General features: G+C 55.6%; 1 protein-coding gene across 1 annotated transcript in view; it reads left to right on the top strand.

The window, feature by feature from the left end:
* The window catches only part of CELSR1 (cadherin EGF LAG seven-pass G-type receptor 1), a 168,162-nt gene that overhangs the window by 101,594 nt on the left and 50,816 nt on the right, over positions 1–15,752 (top strand). Inside the window, exons 6-9 of the mRNA XM_077169185.1 lie at positions 11,471–11,628; positions 12,573–12,736; positions 13,111–13,236; positions 13,938–14,104. Coding sequence (XP_077025300.1) covers positions 11,471–11,628; positions 12,573–12,736; positions 13,111–13,236; positions 13,938–14,104 — 615 coding nt within the window. The remainder of the gene's footprint in view (positions 1–11,470; positions 11,629–12,572; positions 12,737–13,110; positions 13,237–13,937; positions 14,105–15,752) is intronic.

The raw sequence follows: 15,752 nt of genomic DNA, 5'->3' as shown, positions 1-15,752 counted from the left end.
CGTAGAGATTAAGAGAACTCACGAAAAAGGCCCCTGGAGAAGTTGAGAGAGGACCCAGAGAAAACAGAGCAGAAGCCAGTGAAGCCAGGAGCTGGATGTAACAAACCTGGGAGTGAAGGACTAGCAGACGCCAACCAGTTGTGGTGTCCCGGATGCCAGCAGCTTGTCCTCAGGGTCCAGATTTCGTCCTGTTGAAGCCTTGGGTTGGACGTTTTTCCAGAACTAGGAATTGTAAGCTAATAAATCCCCGTTGTAAAAGCCAACCCATTTCTGATATATTGCACTTCAGCTTTAGCAGACAGAAACACTAACTCAAGAGTAATTTGCTAGAATATAGAGCTGTCCCTGCAGCAGTAGTGCTCTGCGGCCATGAGAGGTAATAAGGTAGAGCTCCAGAGGACGATGTGGAAAGACCTCAAAGAATATTGTCCATGGATTAAACAAACAAACAAAAACAGTGCAGAACAGGTCATAGGGTGTACATTTGTTAAAAATTTTATTTTGAATTTCAAACATCTAGGAAAGGGGCAAGAATAGAACTGAATTCTTATATACCCTTCATCCAGGTTTCTCATGGTTGACTTTTGGCCCCGTTTGCTCTATCATGCTCTCACCTCGTGCACCCTCCCCTGCCCTGCTCTCCTGACCATCTCACCTTCTAGGTGTAGCAGCCTCTGATGGTGCTTCCCGAATCAGTTGTTAGAATGAACGTCAGCTGTTTTTCAATGCAGTCTTTCCTTCTGCAGTTATGTGTGGGGCTTCCTAGTGGAGGGAAGAGCTTTCCCTTCTTCTCCATGCTATCGTTATGCTTTTGTGACGTTCTGTACTATTTAATGGGCTATGATTGGTTATTTTCATTACTCTGACTCTCAAACTGTTTCAGACTTGGCCAATAGCTCAGTTTGGGCTAAAAAGATTTACAAGCTGGCTACGTGGCTTTGTCCTTTTGACACACGCCCGTCTTTTCTGTTAGTATGCCCTTACTTTTTGGCACAAGATATTCCACGCTTGCTTTAAAATTTCCCTGCCCCAGCTCTGGAATCAGCCATTTATCTGTAGAGTCCAGGGTTCTTTTAGTGCTGAGGGGTGGGTAGAAACCAAGATGCGGGGGCTGGATGTACGCGTTGTTCTCGGGTTAGTCCTGTTCCCTGCCTCTCCCTGCACAGGTGTGTGTGGACGTGGCCCTATATATATGCCCAATACTCACATTCATCTCTGTTTCTCTAATTATTGAAAACCATGAATTTCATTCTAGTGGAATGGAATTCATTCTAGCTTTTCCTTTTCCATCCATATTTGTAATTCCTTTCCCCATCAGCTGGGAATCTTGTTCCCACTCTCCTCAATGGAGTTGGTTATTTCCTCCATCTCTCAGCCCCCCGGGGTGCTGCTCTGTTCAGCCTCCATCCTCGCCCATCCCAGCCCCACCAGGGCCTCCTCCCTTGACTGCCCTTCTCGGGCCACCCCCAGCCTCGCTGAGCTGCGGCCTCCTTGGCCCCGGCTCCACCGCTGCCTCCACGTGCCAGGAAGGGTCCTTCGTGGAGGTTGACAGAAGTGTCAGTTATTCAAGAAGGAAGAAGGGAAGGGGGAGGTTTTTAGAATTAGAAACATTACCAGAAGTGAAAATGGAATTACAGCCCGTCTAAATTTGTGGGAAACAGCTAAAGCAGTGCTGGGAGGGAAATGAATAGCACTAAATGTACATGTTAGAAAAGGGGAAAGTCTCAGGCCTGTGGTTGAGCTCCCACCTCAAGAACCTAGAAAAAAAGAAAAAATGGACCCAAAGCAGAAGGAAGGAAATAACACAGATAAGACAGAAAGCAGTGAAATTGAAAACAGAAAAACAGCAGAGGTCAATGAAACAACAAGCTGGTTCTTTGAAAAGATCCACTAAATTGATGAGCCTCTATCAAGACTGACAGAGAGAAAAAGAGAGACACGAATTGTTAATATCAGTGACAAACAGGATTTGCTAAAAGCCCTGCAATACTACAAACAATGCTATGTACACAAATCGAGACTTGGATGAAATGGATCAGTTCCTTAAAAAGCACAAACCACCACAACTTGCCCAGCATGGAACCGGTCATTCAGATAGCCCCGTACCTAGTAAGGAAATGGAATTCATTGATTCCCGGATGGGGACTCTCCAGGCTCAGACGAGTTCACATGCACTTCTTCCAGACGTTTAAAGAACTAACACCAGTGCTGCACAACCTCATCCAGAAAATGGAAGAGGAGAGACTCTTACCCTCTTGGGAGCTCAAAGCACCCATTAAACGTGGTGTCCTGGAAGCATTTATCCGTCCTGCGACCCTCTGGCATGGCTGCTGGGCCTCCGGGTCTGCTCTGCTCAGCTGGGGCTTGGAGTTTAGGGCAGCCTCACTCTCAGGCCTCTGGTCCTTCACCTGGCTCGCCCGGGCCCGGTGACTTGGTGGCTGACGGGTCTTGGCACCAGAGGGCAGAGCCCCCACGACCAGGTGCTCCTCCAGCCTCCGCAGGGGTCACCTCTGCTCCTGTCCCCATTGGCCACAGCAGGTCAACGGCCAAGCCCAGCCTCCATAGTCACCTCCTCTTGACGGGAGGGGTTGTGAAGTCCCCTTGCCAGGCGGTGACAGCAGGCATTGTCGCAGCTTTCAGCAAACACAGCGGATGCCTCTGGGAAGAAAGATGAGAAGTGAGGCGGCTTCCGTGCTCTCTCACTGTGCCTTCTGCACAATTTATGTGGACTCGGGTTACTTGGGTGAAAGAAAAGAATGCGGGAAGTGAACTGGATCATGGGATTATGGACCTTTTCATATATTTCCTTAAAATGTTCCACGTTAAAAGCTGTTCGAGGCAACAGGCGTGCACGAGAAAGGCACTGAGCTTTTTAAAGTCAAGGGATCACTGGTCAATTTGCAAAGCAACCTAACTCTTTTATGTCAAAGGAGCCCGCCAGGCAGACTCATCACGCCGGCAGTGAGGCGTGGAACTGACATGCTTAGGGAAACTGGGCTGCCCCCAGGGGTGCTCCTCCTCGGAGAAGCTCACCCGCCGTCCACATGGCTGAGTCCCAGTTTGGAGTGTGCACGGCTCCCACTGCCTCCTGCTGCCTTTCCTGTTCAAGCAGTGAGTCCCTCAGTTTGGGAATCCCGGTGCATCCATAACCCTGGTTCCATGGGCTCAATGCTAAGGCCTGCAGCTGCTGTCACCCCCCCATCTCTAGCTGAAACATTAAACACCAGGGCCAGGCAGGAGGCATGAGCTTTGGGGGGATACTCCCAAGTGACCAGTTCTCCCCAGACCATGAGGTCCATGAGAGAGGTCAGGGGCTCGCCCTCAGCCCGTGGCCATGGCACGTGGAAAATGCAATCTCGGTGTCCCATCCACCCTGCCAGACCGCAGTCAGTGGAGCTGGAAGAGATGGCATCTCGTTTCCTTTGCAGAGCACCAAGGGGCTGGCAGGCGACAGAAAGTCACCTGCCATGGAAATGGAATTCTGCCCTGAGAAAGAGTGGCAGCCCCACCCGGGGCCTTTGTGTTCTCAGCCCTGAGATGGAAGGTCTCCACAGTGTGTCGGGTGCCTGAGGCGCTCTGGCGCGTTGACCACTCTGCTCGCCACCTGCCTTCTGTCTGCCCGCCTGCATCCTTCCCAGCCGGCCCTGCTCTGAAATGCAGCATGCCGTGGACGCCTCTCCCTGCTCCCCAGCTCACCCCTCCTTTCCTCGCACCTGTCTCCCCACCCCCAGAACCTGGACGAAGAGGGTGAGCTGGATAATGACGGCGATCCTGCCCTTTGAGCCTTGACCCACGGCATCCTCCCTTCGGCCCTCGGAGGGTTGGTTACTGCTGTCCTCCGTCGTACAGATGAAGAAACTGAGGCACAGAACCAGGCCGTCGGGAGCCAGAGCAGATCCAGATGTGGGCCCTAGCGTCTCCTCTCTGGGGTGGGTGTCCCCTGTACCCAGAACCGAGGGCTGTCCCATGTGACTGCCCTTTCCCCCCACCCCACCCCGCCTGTTCTAGTTGCTTCCATGCCACCCCCCACCAGTTCAGCCACCACCCACACAAATTCTGAGCATCACTCCTACAGAAGAGGGGGGCAGCTAGGACAGCTAGTGGGATGGTCTAGATGAAAAGAGGTAAGAGGTCTGAAGGTTTGAGCAAGGAGGTGCTTGGGGTCTTTGGAGGGCTGGAGAAGCCGGGGGGCCCAGAGGCCTCCTTGCCCCTATTCAGTGACTAACTGTGGGGACACAGAGGGTCCCATGGGATCCTGGAAGGAGCAGACTATGGCTTTGCAAGGGAGTGTGTGTGAGTGTGCGTGTGTGCATGAGTGTTTATGTGAGTGTGCAAGTGAATGTAGGAGTGTGAGCATTTGTGGGTATGGGTGTGAGTGGATGTATGTGTGAGCATGTGTTATGTGAACATGTGTGAGTATGCGTGTGAGTGTGCATGTGAGTGTGTGAATGTGTGCACGAGTGAGTCTGGGCATTGTGGGTGAGTATGGGTGTGAGCGTGAGCATGTACCTTTCTTACAAGCTGTCCTCGTGTCGCCGGAGGAGGCCTTTTATAAGAATGAACTGCAGCCTCCGAGCCCCCTGTCCCGGGTGATTTTGTCCTTGTCATCCCCTCTCCCTGGGCACGGGGGCGGCTCCCAGGACCCTGAGTTGTGTGGCCTCCGCTCCCAAAGGCCACCTTACAGTACACCCCTGGGCTGTCCCTAGCCCTGCCCCCAGCCCATCCTCCATGGAGGGATCTCTCCAGTCAGAAGTAATAAACAGAATCACCCTACCTGTGGGGGGCCAGGCTTCTCATAGGGACCCATGGGTCCCCCCAGTGTGCACTGAACCCCTTTTCATCACCCAAGTCCCCTGGAGAAACAATGTGCTGCCACAGCTTTTCTAGAAGGAGCCGAGCAAACCTAAGCAACCCAGAATGTGGGCCTTTCATTTGCAGTTGGAGATAAGACCTCCTATGGGTAAATCTGCACGAAACCCCAGTTCCCAGGCAGGAACTTCTCAGGGAGCCTGTTGGGCCCCAGCTGCAGAGAGGGGGCCCTTCGCCCCCGATGGCAGGGCCAGGCTGAGCAGCTGTGGGAGCTGTCTGCAGACCCAGGGAGCTTCTGCACAGCCAGAAACTCTGGGGCCGTCGGGTGACACTTGCTGTGTCCCTGCTGAATGCTGGGAAGTAAAAAGGGTGCCCCCGCCTCTGGCCTGTGTTCTTTCCGTTGTGCACTGAGAGTCCGTCAGAATAGCACAGCGCCACTCGTGCCTCGGGCTGGGGTTACCAGGAAAGCATAGAGGGCCCCACCTTGGGGGAGGAATGGAAAGTTCGGGTGTAATTTTTCTTTTAAACTCCAGAGTGACTAACTGGCTTCGACCCTTGTTAAATTTTTTTTTTTTTTTTGTAATGCTCCCATAATAAGAAAATTCAGGGAGCACAGCCTGGTGTTTTCTTGGGTAATTGAGAACCCAAAGCTGCCAGTGGCTCTGTGTATCTCAGCTCCTGGAAGTCGGCCTGCAGGCTCAGCTGAGGTGCAGCCATTGGCCAGCTCTCCTCTGCCCCTTTTCTCTTTAAAGGGGTAACTAGGAGAAGAGTTCCAGTTTTTTCCATATAGGGAAATAGTAAGAAAACATAAATGCAGGGACGGCAACCAGTTGCCTGTTTTTCTGCTTTTTGGTCTGCTTTTCTGCCCATCGTTTTTTAATTTTATTTATTTATTATTTATTTGTTTATTTTTAATTTTTTAATTTTTGTATTTATTTTTTCACATGGGCAGGAACAGGGCTCAAACCCGGGTCTCTGGCATGGCAGGCAAGAATTCTGCCACTGAGCCTCCATTGTACCGCCCTGCCCATCGTTTTTAGTAATATCACAGTGGCAGCAGCAGACGTCTGCCAGCTGCTTCCCTGGGAACGGGTGATGCGTTCCCCTTGATGAGGAATATGCTGTTTTTACCCTTCTTTGTAGGCCGGCCCCTGGCATGTGGGGAAGCCAGGTGGGTTTCCCGAGCCGAGTCAGGATGTGGTCCTTGGCCTTCGCGAGACACTGCCCATTGGGGCTGTGGACCCTGCGACCCACTGGCCCTGCCCGCCTCAGGCCTCTGCAGCTGCTGGCACTGGTGGCCACGACGATGATAGTAACATCTGCTGACCAGGCACCAGGCACCCCACAAGGGCCTCAGATCCATTGTTTCATTTGTTCCCCCAAAACCCGTGAGCATGGAGCTCGGAGAGTGTCCATCACCTTACTGGGTCCCCCAAGAGAAGCAATGTGCTGCTGCGGCTTTTCTAGAAGGAGCCTAGTTGAACCCAAGTTCGCGGGCAGGTGACGGAGTGGGGCGCCTCCGCCTCCTCTCTGGACCTGAGCCATGCTGCACAGCCCGAGGTTGTCTTCCTCACGGGGTGACGTGGAACCGCCAGCCCTGCGGTGGCCCTGTGGGGCTTGTGCAGCTCCAAGGGAGATGCTGGAATAGGGTAGAAACGCTGCACCGAGTGGAGGTGTCCAGAGCCTTTTAAGAAAAAGATTGAGAAAGGTCTGTTAAGCTCTAGAGAGCTTATCTTTTGGGGGGGGCCACTGTTCAACCCATTGCAGCCCCTTTTCTTGTGTTGGGAGAGAATCCCCTGTACCTGGCGGAGGTTGTGGACATGTTGACACCTCCGACCATGGGTGAGAGAGCCTCAACTTGGAGAGCCCGGGGGCCCAGGAGAGGGGCTTCGGTCAGCCAGGGGACCAGGAAGACGAGTGGCCCCCTTAGCTAGAACGAGGCTGGTGTGATGTTCGTGTCCTAGCACAGTCGTGTCACATGCTGCCAGTAGGCTTGGCCTCGCTCCTGGCTGGCCTGGGTATGCCTGTGTGTATTTTTCTCACGACCCTCTCCTCCGACTGCTTGTGCAGCCTCACGCAAATTCCAGGCCTGCTTCTGGGAGAGCGGACAGCCTTCCCAGGGGGGTCCAGCTGCCCGCTGGGCTGACCCTCACCGCGCTGGGAAAGTGACGGCACACCGAGCGCTAAGTGCTGCATTTAGGCTCTTCTGGGCGCTCCTCAGTTCCTGTCATCTGTGAATTCTTTGATAGGAAAGGCAGCTAATCGTTTCTGACACAGAGCGTGAACCACTTATTTCCCAAGACTTGTCTCTCCGGAGTGTCTGGTTTCGTGGGCCCTCCCCACCCACCCCGCACCGCTTTCCCCTGCACCCACCAGTGAAATTGTACCCCCCGCTGGCCGCCCCGACGGGAATTCTCGGCACAGGTTAAAAGGCTGCAGAAATGTGAGCGCTTCATAAGAGCTGCACGCCTTTGTGCACACACAAAGAAGCTCGCTCCGGCTGCTTTAGAGTCTCTGAACTGCATTAAATGGGGAGGGTCTGCAGATGGGGGGAAAGATTTGTTAAAGGAAAATGAAAAGGGGCCAGACCCCAAGGGGTGACTGGGATTGATTTATGGAGAATTGGGACCTGGATCTGAGGCTTTGCCAACGTGGTCCTCTCCGGGCTCTCGTTTAAATGCCCAGAAGCCCAGGAAGCTTTTTCTCCTGTGGTGGCAGGGTCGAGCATAGGTGGGTCTGTCCTCGGCTGGCTGCATTTCTCCCTGCCCCACAGAAGGTTCTGCACGGGGCAGCCTGTGCCAGCCAGGGCGTCACCGGCCCTCAGTTGGTGTATCTTGTATCCTCTTTGCTCAGCATCCAAGATCCACGCCTGGGAGTCGGTGGCTGTCCTGCGCGCTCATGCATCGGCCTGCAGAGCTGCAGCTGTGGGGGTGGGGCTGGGCTGGGGGGGGTCCTCTGGACCTGGCTGGCCTCCTCCCCCCGGCCCCACCCTGCCACACTGGCCTTGGCTCACCTTGCCCTGCACCCTTCTAGCTCCGCAACTGAGCAAAAAGCCAGATATTGCCATTTGGCCCGTGCTGTTACCATGCTGTCTTTTTCTTTCATATAAATGTGTAGCAAATTTTAAAAATTCACAGAAAAATATCAGGAAGCAGTTTATTTTGTTTTGCTTTTTATTCTATGTTCCCCTCCACCCCTGCTGCCGAGCAAAGCCACGGACCCCATTCCATCGGCCAGCATTGAATCTTCAGGTCAGCGCACTGAATAAATAGCTTAAACCACTTTACCTTTTTTTTTTGTTCTTTTTCACGTCCTACGGGCTGCACCAGGCTGAAAGTAAGCCTGGCTCTGTTCCCATCTCCGGATTTCTTTCTCACTTGCTTTCACTCTGCACACCAGCCTTGCAGCCCGAGACGCTCTCCGCTCTCCGTGTTCCCTCGAGACGATAATGTATCCTAGTTTCCCTCACACCATCGCCTCTCCAGTCGGGGGGCTGTGTAGTTACACATACGCCTCGCTAGAGAACCTCCACCCTCCTGCTGAATATTACTTCTCATGGCAACCCTGAGAGCGGGGCTGGTGATGTATTTTCTCCCCTATTAAAGGGAACATTCCTTCCCCAGTTACCCCGGCAGGAGAGGCCTGGTGGGTCCAGCCTGGCAGCTTGGGGTTTTTTTGTTTGTTTGTTTTTCCAATTGGGGTGAAATTCATGTATCAAATGTACCACTGTCAAGTGAACGATTTTTTGGCTTGTGGTGCATTCACAGTGTTGTGCAAACTAGCCCCTCCGTGCACTTTCCAACATTATTGTTCCACCCCAAAAAGAAACCTCGCTTCTTCTCCTTGCTTCTCACTCCTCCCCTTCCCTCCTCTCACTCCCTCCTCCCCCTCCCCTTCTCCTCCTCCCCTTCTCCTCCTCTCCCTACCTCTTCCCCTTCCCCCTCCTCCCCCTTCTCCTCGCCTCCCCCTCCCTCCCCCTCCCTCCCCTCCCTCCCCCTCCCTCCCCTCCCTCCCCCTCCCTTCCCCTCCCTCCCTCCTCCCTTCCCCCTCCCTTCCCCCTCTCCTCCTGCCCTTCTTCCTTTTTCTCTTCCCCCTTACCTCTTCTCCTACTTCCCCCTCACCTCCTCCCCGCTCTCCTCCTTCATCCTCTTCTCTTCTCCCCTCACCTCCTCCCCACCTAGCCTACCCCCCACTCCTTCCCCCTAGCTTACTCCCCCTCGCCTCCTTTCCTCTGCTGCCTCCATGTTCTCAGCTTGCTGACACTGCCGGTGCTCAGCACTGAGGGCATGTGTTAACTAAGGCCAGCAGTGAGGTGGGCATTTTAAATGGCCGGTTCTGTGCACTCCTTATCTGGGGACAGCACGAGAAGGGGTGGGGCCCCCCGGTGTCCTGACCCCCACTCTGTGGGCAGGACCAGCCCTTGGCTGTCGTGTGTCCTCCCAACCTGACCCATCACTGCAGATCCCTCAGCCTGCGGGGTCATCCCTCTCTGAACCCCTAAACACTTGTTTCTGTGGCCAAAGGGGCATTGCTTCCAGCCGAACACCCTTGACTCAGGGTCAAGGGGCACCTGCGCTGATGGCCACCTTAGACTGCGCCCCCTCATGTCGCCTCGGCTGCCCCCACCAACCTGTCCAGGCGCCAGGGTCTCAGCCGAGGGTCGCCTCATGCCGGGAAGTGCTGTCCTAAACGGCCTTTTCCTCCCTGGTTCTGCTTGGGTCTCACGGCTCTGAGCACTGAGGGCACGCGCCTGTGCACCAGCTCCCATCGTGGAAGCAGCAGCCTAGTCTCTTTAAAGCCTCCCAAGGGCAAGTGCTATTTACTACTTCCTCACACCCATCCCCCAAATTGTGATTATAAATTATAAAGATAATTCGTGGCGGTGGGGGGGGGGCTCACTGCTCAAGGGTATTTATTCTCCCCCCAGATGGCACCTAATATTTAAGCTTTGCGTAAAGGGCAGTCCCACGTGTTTTCCAGGGCAGGCTGGTGTTACTGAGTGAGGGGGTAGACTTGTTTCTTCTAAACCCCTCTAGCTGTTGCTTCACTGAAGGTGGACTCTTCAGCCAGTCTGACCTTGCAGTCTCATCTGCTGCCTTTAGAGAACACGGGCAAATGACTGTCCATGCCCTGGGCCCTGGCTGGCAGGCTGGGAGACTCCCCTAGAGACAACACTGTGCCAGAGACTTGCACGCATTGTGCTGAAGTGAGGTTCCCCTTCTAGACCCCCGGGTTTTGCCACCATAAGTCCTGACCTTGTGGACAGACAACACGAGGGCTGCCATGGGCTTAGAAGGGTCAGCCGACCGACTGGGTGTGGGGGCAGGGTGCTGCGGCCACACCTCACAGCTGGGCAGGCTGTGCACTGTACAACCCTCAGGGTGCCTCTTGGGTGCACGGGGCCCCTCATGGTCATGCATCTCAGCCGCCCACCTGGCTGAGCCCCTGGGGCCAGCAGCTCCGTTCTCTGCCATCGAGCCCAGTGCCCATGAATAAATGAGGATGTTCGGTTCCTGTTAAACACCCAAGATCTCTGGTTTAACTGTTGTTCTTCCCCTGTTAAAAGCCATTGCAGATGATTTGATTGAAGTCTCTGTTATCACAACTACCTATTTCCCATGTTATCGTAAAGATGCGTAAGGTGACGTGTTATAAGCCCAGGCTGACCCCATAGACATCACTTTGAGGTGCCAAGTCTGTTGCTGATAAGGGTGAGGGGAGGGGAACAGCTTCCAAAGGGGAGGAAGGGGCTGGCGTGTACTGGGTGCTGACTGTGCAGCCTGCTGAGCGGGAAGTCAATTCAGGGGCCTGGCCTGGGGGGCCCTGACAGCCCGGCCTCCTGCTGCCCACCCCGTTTTGAGCCCTGCCTGCCGTGTGTTATGCAGAGAGTAGAAAGGTGCAGGGGTCAGCTCTGCTTCAGACCCTGGAGGGGTCAGCGGGGCTGACCCGGCAGGCTGTCCAGGGGCGGGGCCTGGAGCTGCAGATGTCCTGCAGGGCGCCTGAGGACAGAGACGGGGCTGCCGGGCAGAGAGCCAGCCCCTGGACAACAAATCCCAGTCTTTCCAAGAAGGTTCTGGAATCTGCACTTGCTCAGAAGCAGGCAGGTTCCTCCCTAGGGCACTTATTCCAGAAGATTCCCTGAGTAAGCAGCCCTGGGCAAGGACCCAGTGAGGCCTGTGTAGCTGTGTGTGCGAGACCCACAGAGAGGGCTGAGGGATGGGAGAAGCGCTTGAGGGCAGTGGGCTCAGTCTGGGGGCTCGTAGCGGGGTTGATGTGGGGCCAGCAGCAGCGGGAGGAAGAGCTCAGCCCTGAGAGGCTGCGGGATGCCTGGGATGACAGGACAGCACGTATATGGGGTGCGGGGCCAAGGCAAGGACACCCTGTTATCCGAGCCTTGGGAGTGCAGACCCTGTGGTGAGCGGGAGGCCGGCTCAGCGTCCCAGTGTGGGGTGAGTGGACATGGGGCCAGGGGTTAGGAGCAGAAGGCTCGGTCAATGGGGTTGGCCGGTTCCACAGAGGGGCTTCGTGGAGGCAGGGGGGCTCCTCGCCCTTCCCTGCTCCTCCTGTGGCACAGGCTGGGATGGTGGACCGCAGTGGGCGTGTCTGGCCCCTGGGGCTGGGCGAGGGCACGCTGACCTGCCTTCGCTTTCTCTGCCCACAGCCCAACATTGGTCACCTGGGCCTGCCCCACGGCCCATCCGGGGAGAAGGTGGCTGTGGTGACCGTGGATGACTGTGACACAGCCGTGGCCGTGCGCTTCGGGGGCTACATCGGGAACTATAGCTGTGCTGCCCAGGGGACGCAGAGCGGCTCCAAAAAGTGAGTGTCCTGGGGAGGGGACCCGCATCCGCCCCACAGCCACTGCTGCCCAATGGAGAAACCCACATGTGCATCCAGACCTCCCTGAGGCCCCAGCTAACCCCTGGGTTGGGTTGCTTCTCTCCAACCCAGTGGAACCTTCTAGAATAAATCCCCTTAGAAGCGACTACAGTGTCATACCAAGGCCAGCCCCGAGGTTTTGATGGCCGACTTACTGACCCCAGTGCCGTGGGCTTGCTGGTCCCTTCAGCCAGCACTGGTCCCCCTGAGCAGACGGTCAGTGAACGATCTGCCCGCTGCAAATTGGAGCGGCTGCGTCATCTCTGACACTGGCAGCTCCTTAGGCTCATTCCCACTCCGGAAGGAGGATTAACTCCCAACTCAGGCTGTGGCCATTCGCACGTTTCTCTCTTTGTGCCGCCCACCCTGGAACCTGAGCAGAGGTTCTGGGCCGGACCCGGCCACACCCCTGTCCACCTGACCCTCACCCACCTGCAGGGAGGGTGGAAGCAGGCCTGCTGTGTCCCAGTGCCTCGGGTGGGGCCTGGGTTGTGCTGTGCTGGGCCCTGCCCTCCAAGGTCACGCCTTCGCACCCATAGAGCATCTGTAGAAGGTGCCGTCACTGCGCCCGGGCAAGGCAAAGAGAGAACTGAGCACGCTGTCCTGGACCATGGCTGGGTAACCTGGTTTGCCAGGAAGTGATGCAGTTTGGGAAACCAAGGCACAGAGTGGTGGGAGGAGCCCATCTTGGCCCCAGGAACAGATCCCACTTCTAGGGTCTCCCGTGACCGTTGCCCACCTCCCTGGTACCAGCCCTACTCCATCATCGAGGTTCAAGGTCAGGTCTCTCCTGGCAGCCAAGGCCGGGTGACGTCACAGCAGCGTCCAGCCAGGGGGTGGGCTGCCCCTCACCAATGACCTCACAGGGTGGCTCTGCTTCCCAGGTCCCTGGACCTGACGGGCCCCCTCCTCCTGGGGGGCGTCCCCAACCTGCCTGAAGACTTCCCGGTGCACAACAGGCAGTTTGTGGGCTGTATGCGGAGCCTCTCCATCGACGGCAGGCCCCTGGATATGGCCGGCTTCATCGCCAACAATGGCACCCGGGCAGGTACGAGGCGGCCGCGGGGGTGCCCAGCTGTGGATGCCTCAGGGGGGCAGACCCCAGGGCCTGGGCTTTCTAGGGTGTGGGTCCTGCAGTTTGGGGCCGCTGCTGGACCACGCACACAACCCCAGGGCTTTTGGCCTGTCCCCAGTTGACCAGGCCTGCTGGCATGACAACTGAGAGACCCATGGCCTGGGCTGGGCAGCCCTTTCTCCTGCCCTGTCACTGCTTATGGTTTTACTGTGACCAGAGGGTCTCCAGCCAGGCCTGCCTTGTCCCTGGCCAGGGGCTGCTGGCCTGTCGTTCCTCTGGCTCCGTTTTTAGCCTACACTGGGTGCTGGTGCCTGTGCGCTGAGAGCACACCTGGCTCTGATTTGCAGGCTGCAGTGCTCTGAGGAACTTCTGCGCCGGCGTCTCGTGCCAGAACGGGGGCACATGTGTCAGCAAGTGGAACACGTATCTCTGCAAGTGCCCGCTGCGGTTCGGCGGGAAGACCTGTGAACAAGGTGAGCCCTGTGTCTTGCACCCACTTTTTCCCTAGCATAGTATCCCTGATGGGGCTAGTTGTCCCTCAGAGCCACCTTCCTGGTCCCCTCCCAAACCTTCTGTGAGCCTTAGGCTGGCAGGGAACCCCAAGCTGATGAGGCCTGGCACCCCATTTCCATTCCCCTCACCAGGAGCAGAAGTAGAGGGGTCCGTGTGCCTGGGGCAGAAGAACCAGCCCAGACATTGGCTGACGGCAGGTGGGCCCGGGGGTGCGGGGCTGCCCACTGCAGACACATGCTGCTCTAATCCAGGGACGCCCCTCCCCACCCTCTGCCCTGGCCACCACCAGGCAGGTGAGGGATGGGATTGACCAGGTAGGCTGACCAGGACCCACCTGTCTGCTGACCAGGGATCACGAACCTCCCATGCAGGCCAAGCGCCCCTGGCTCTCCCCTGGCCATGATCAGGAGCCCCCAGCCCCCACCTCACTTCCCAGGCTGGGTTGTCGGGGGGGTATTGGTGGGGGTTCGGGGGGATTCTTTGCAGAGCCCAGGACTGGTGGATTCAGTCTAGACACGCAGGTGGAAGTCTGGGAAGCTGACCTTCAGCCCCACAGTGTAAAAGGTCTGGGATTTTCTTCCCGCTCCCGCCCTGTAGCTGAGAAAGGGTCTAGTGGTCCGGCTGGCTGCAGGCGGCACCTGAGGGCTTGTCTTGTCCGCAGCCATGCCGCACCCCCAGCGCTTCGGCGGGGAGAGCCTCGTGTCCTGGAGCGACCTGGCTGTCACCATCTCTGTGCCCTGGTACCTGGGGCTCATGTTCCGGACCCGCCAGGAGGCGGGCGTGCTCCTGGACGCCACGGCGGGCATGGGCTCCCGGCTGCACCTCCAGGTGAGCGCGACTGGGCCCCAATAGGGCCACGGGGCAGGCGTGGTGCCCCAGTGGGCAGGGGTTCCACCTTGCCGCCCTCTCCCTTGCTGGCCTGGGGTTCCCTGATGCCAACCCAGGAAAGGAAAGGGAAGCACACTTCCCCAGGAGGCGGGCAGGTATGCCACTCACAGTGAGGGGAGGTCACAGTAGGGTGCCCGTTTCCAGCACTTTCTCTCATCCTCCAAGACCAGAGGAGACAGAGCGAGTGCCTGTGGGCCGATGGCCCCACTGTCCACCAGGGGTGTCTCCTGGCCACAGCTCTGGTCCCCTTCCCGCTGTACATTGGGCCCTTTTTCCCAGCCCAGCAGACAGCGCTCCAGGCTGGACAGTGGGGTGAGCGCCTTCCGTGGAAGCAGCGCGCCTCCGTCCTACGAGCTGGGAGTGACGCCCGTAGGCCCTACTGCCGGCCGCCTGCCCTTCTGAGGGGCCAGCGCCCTTAGAAGCTTCCTGAAGAACCCGCTTAGCCTTGTCTTCTCTTCGGGCAACACACTTTTGTTTATTTAAAAATTGGCTAAGCAGTAGAGTTCTTCAAAAGTTCTTCTTTTTTTCTTTAACTTAAAAAAAAGTTTAGTTTATTTTCAATTGTAGTCAAATATACGTAATGTAAAAAATCATTTTAACCATTTTAAGTGAACAATTCTTTGACATGAAGTATGTCAGCAGTACTGTGTAACTTCATCACTGTTCGTTCCATCATCCCAAACCAGAACTTACACTCATTTTGTAATAATTCCCCTATTCCCCCTGCCCCACCCCAGGCCAGCACTGTTCTGCTTCCTGTCGCTATGAATTAGCTGCTTCTAGGTATCTCATATAAGAGAAGTCACACAACATCTGTCCTTCTGTGTCTGGCTTGTTCCACTCAATACGATGGCTTCCAGGAGCATCCGTGCTGTAGCAGCACCAGCACTTCCCTTCTTTTTACGTGGAATACTATTCCGTGGTACAGATGGACTGTGTGTTTATCTGTCATCCGTGCGTGGACACCGGGTGGCTCCCACCTCTTGGCGACTGTGATGAATGCTGCGATAAACACGGTGTGCAGATATCTGCTGGAGTCCCTGGTTTCGGTTCTTTTGGATGTGTTCCTAGGAGTGAAATTTCCTGGTCATATGATAATTCAGTGTTTAACTTTCTGAGGAAGCCCCAAACTGTATTCCACAGTGGCTGACCATTTTACACTCCCGGTGGCAGTGTACGCGGGTTCCTGTTTCTCCACGTTCTCCCCAACACTCGCTGTTTTTAGATTTTTTGATAATGACCATCCCAGTGGGGGTGAAGTGGTATCGCATTGTATTTCTTAAATGGCTGTTGATGTTGAGTATTTTTTCACATACTTATTGACCATCTGAATATCTTCTTTGGAGACTGTCTGTTCAGGTCCTTGGCCCATGTTCTGATTGGGTTGTTGGTCTTTTTGTTGTTGCGACATAGGGTTTCTTTATGTATTGTGACTATGAAACCCTTATCAGGGTTTCATATTTTCTTCCATTCTGTAGGTGGTCTTTTGACTTTAGTGATAATGTCCTTAGATACGCAAAAGTATTTAATTTTGGTGAAGTCCATTTTATCTATTTTTTCTTTTGTTCCCCGTACTTTTGGTATATAA

This window comes from Tamandua tetradactyla, chromosome 7, assembly GCF_023851605.1.
Source record: "Tamandua tetradactyla isolate mTamTet1 chromosome 7, mTamTet1.pri, whole genome shotgun sequence".
Lineage (NCBI taxonomy): Eukaryota > Metazoa > Chordata > Mammalia > Pilosa > Myrmecophagidae > Tamandua > Tamandua tetradactyla.
The sequence above is the reverse complement of the archived record's forward strand: the minus strand, read 5'-3'. Positions and strand labels throughout refer to the sequence as shown.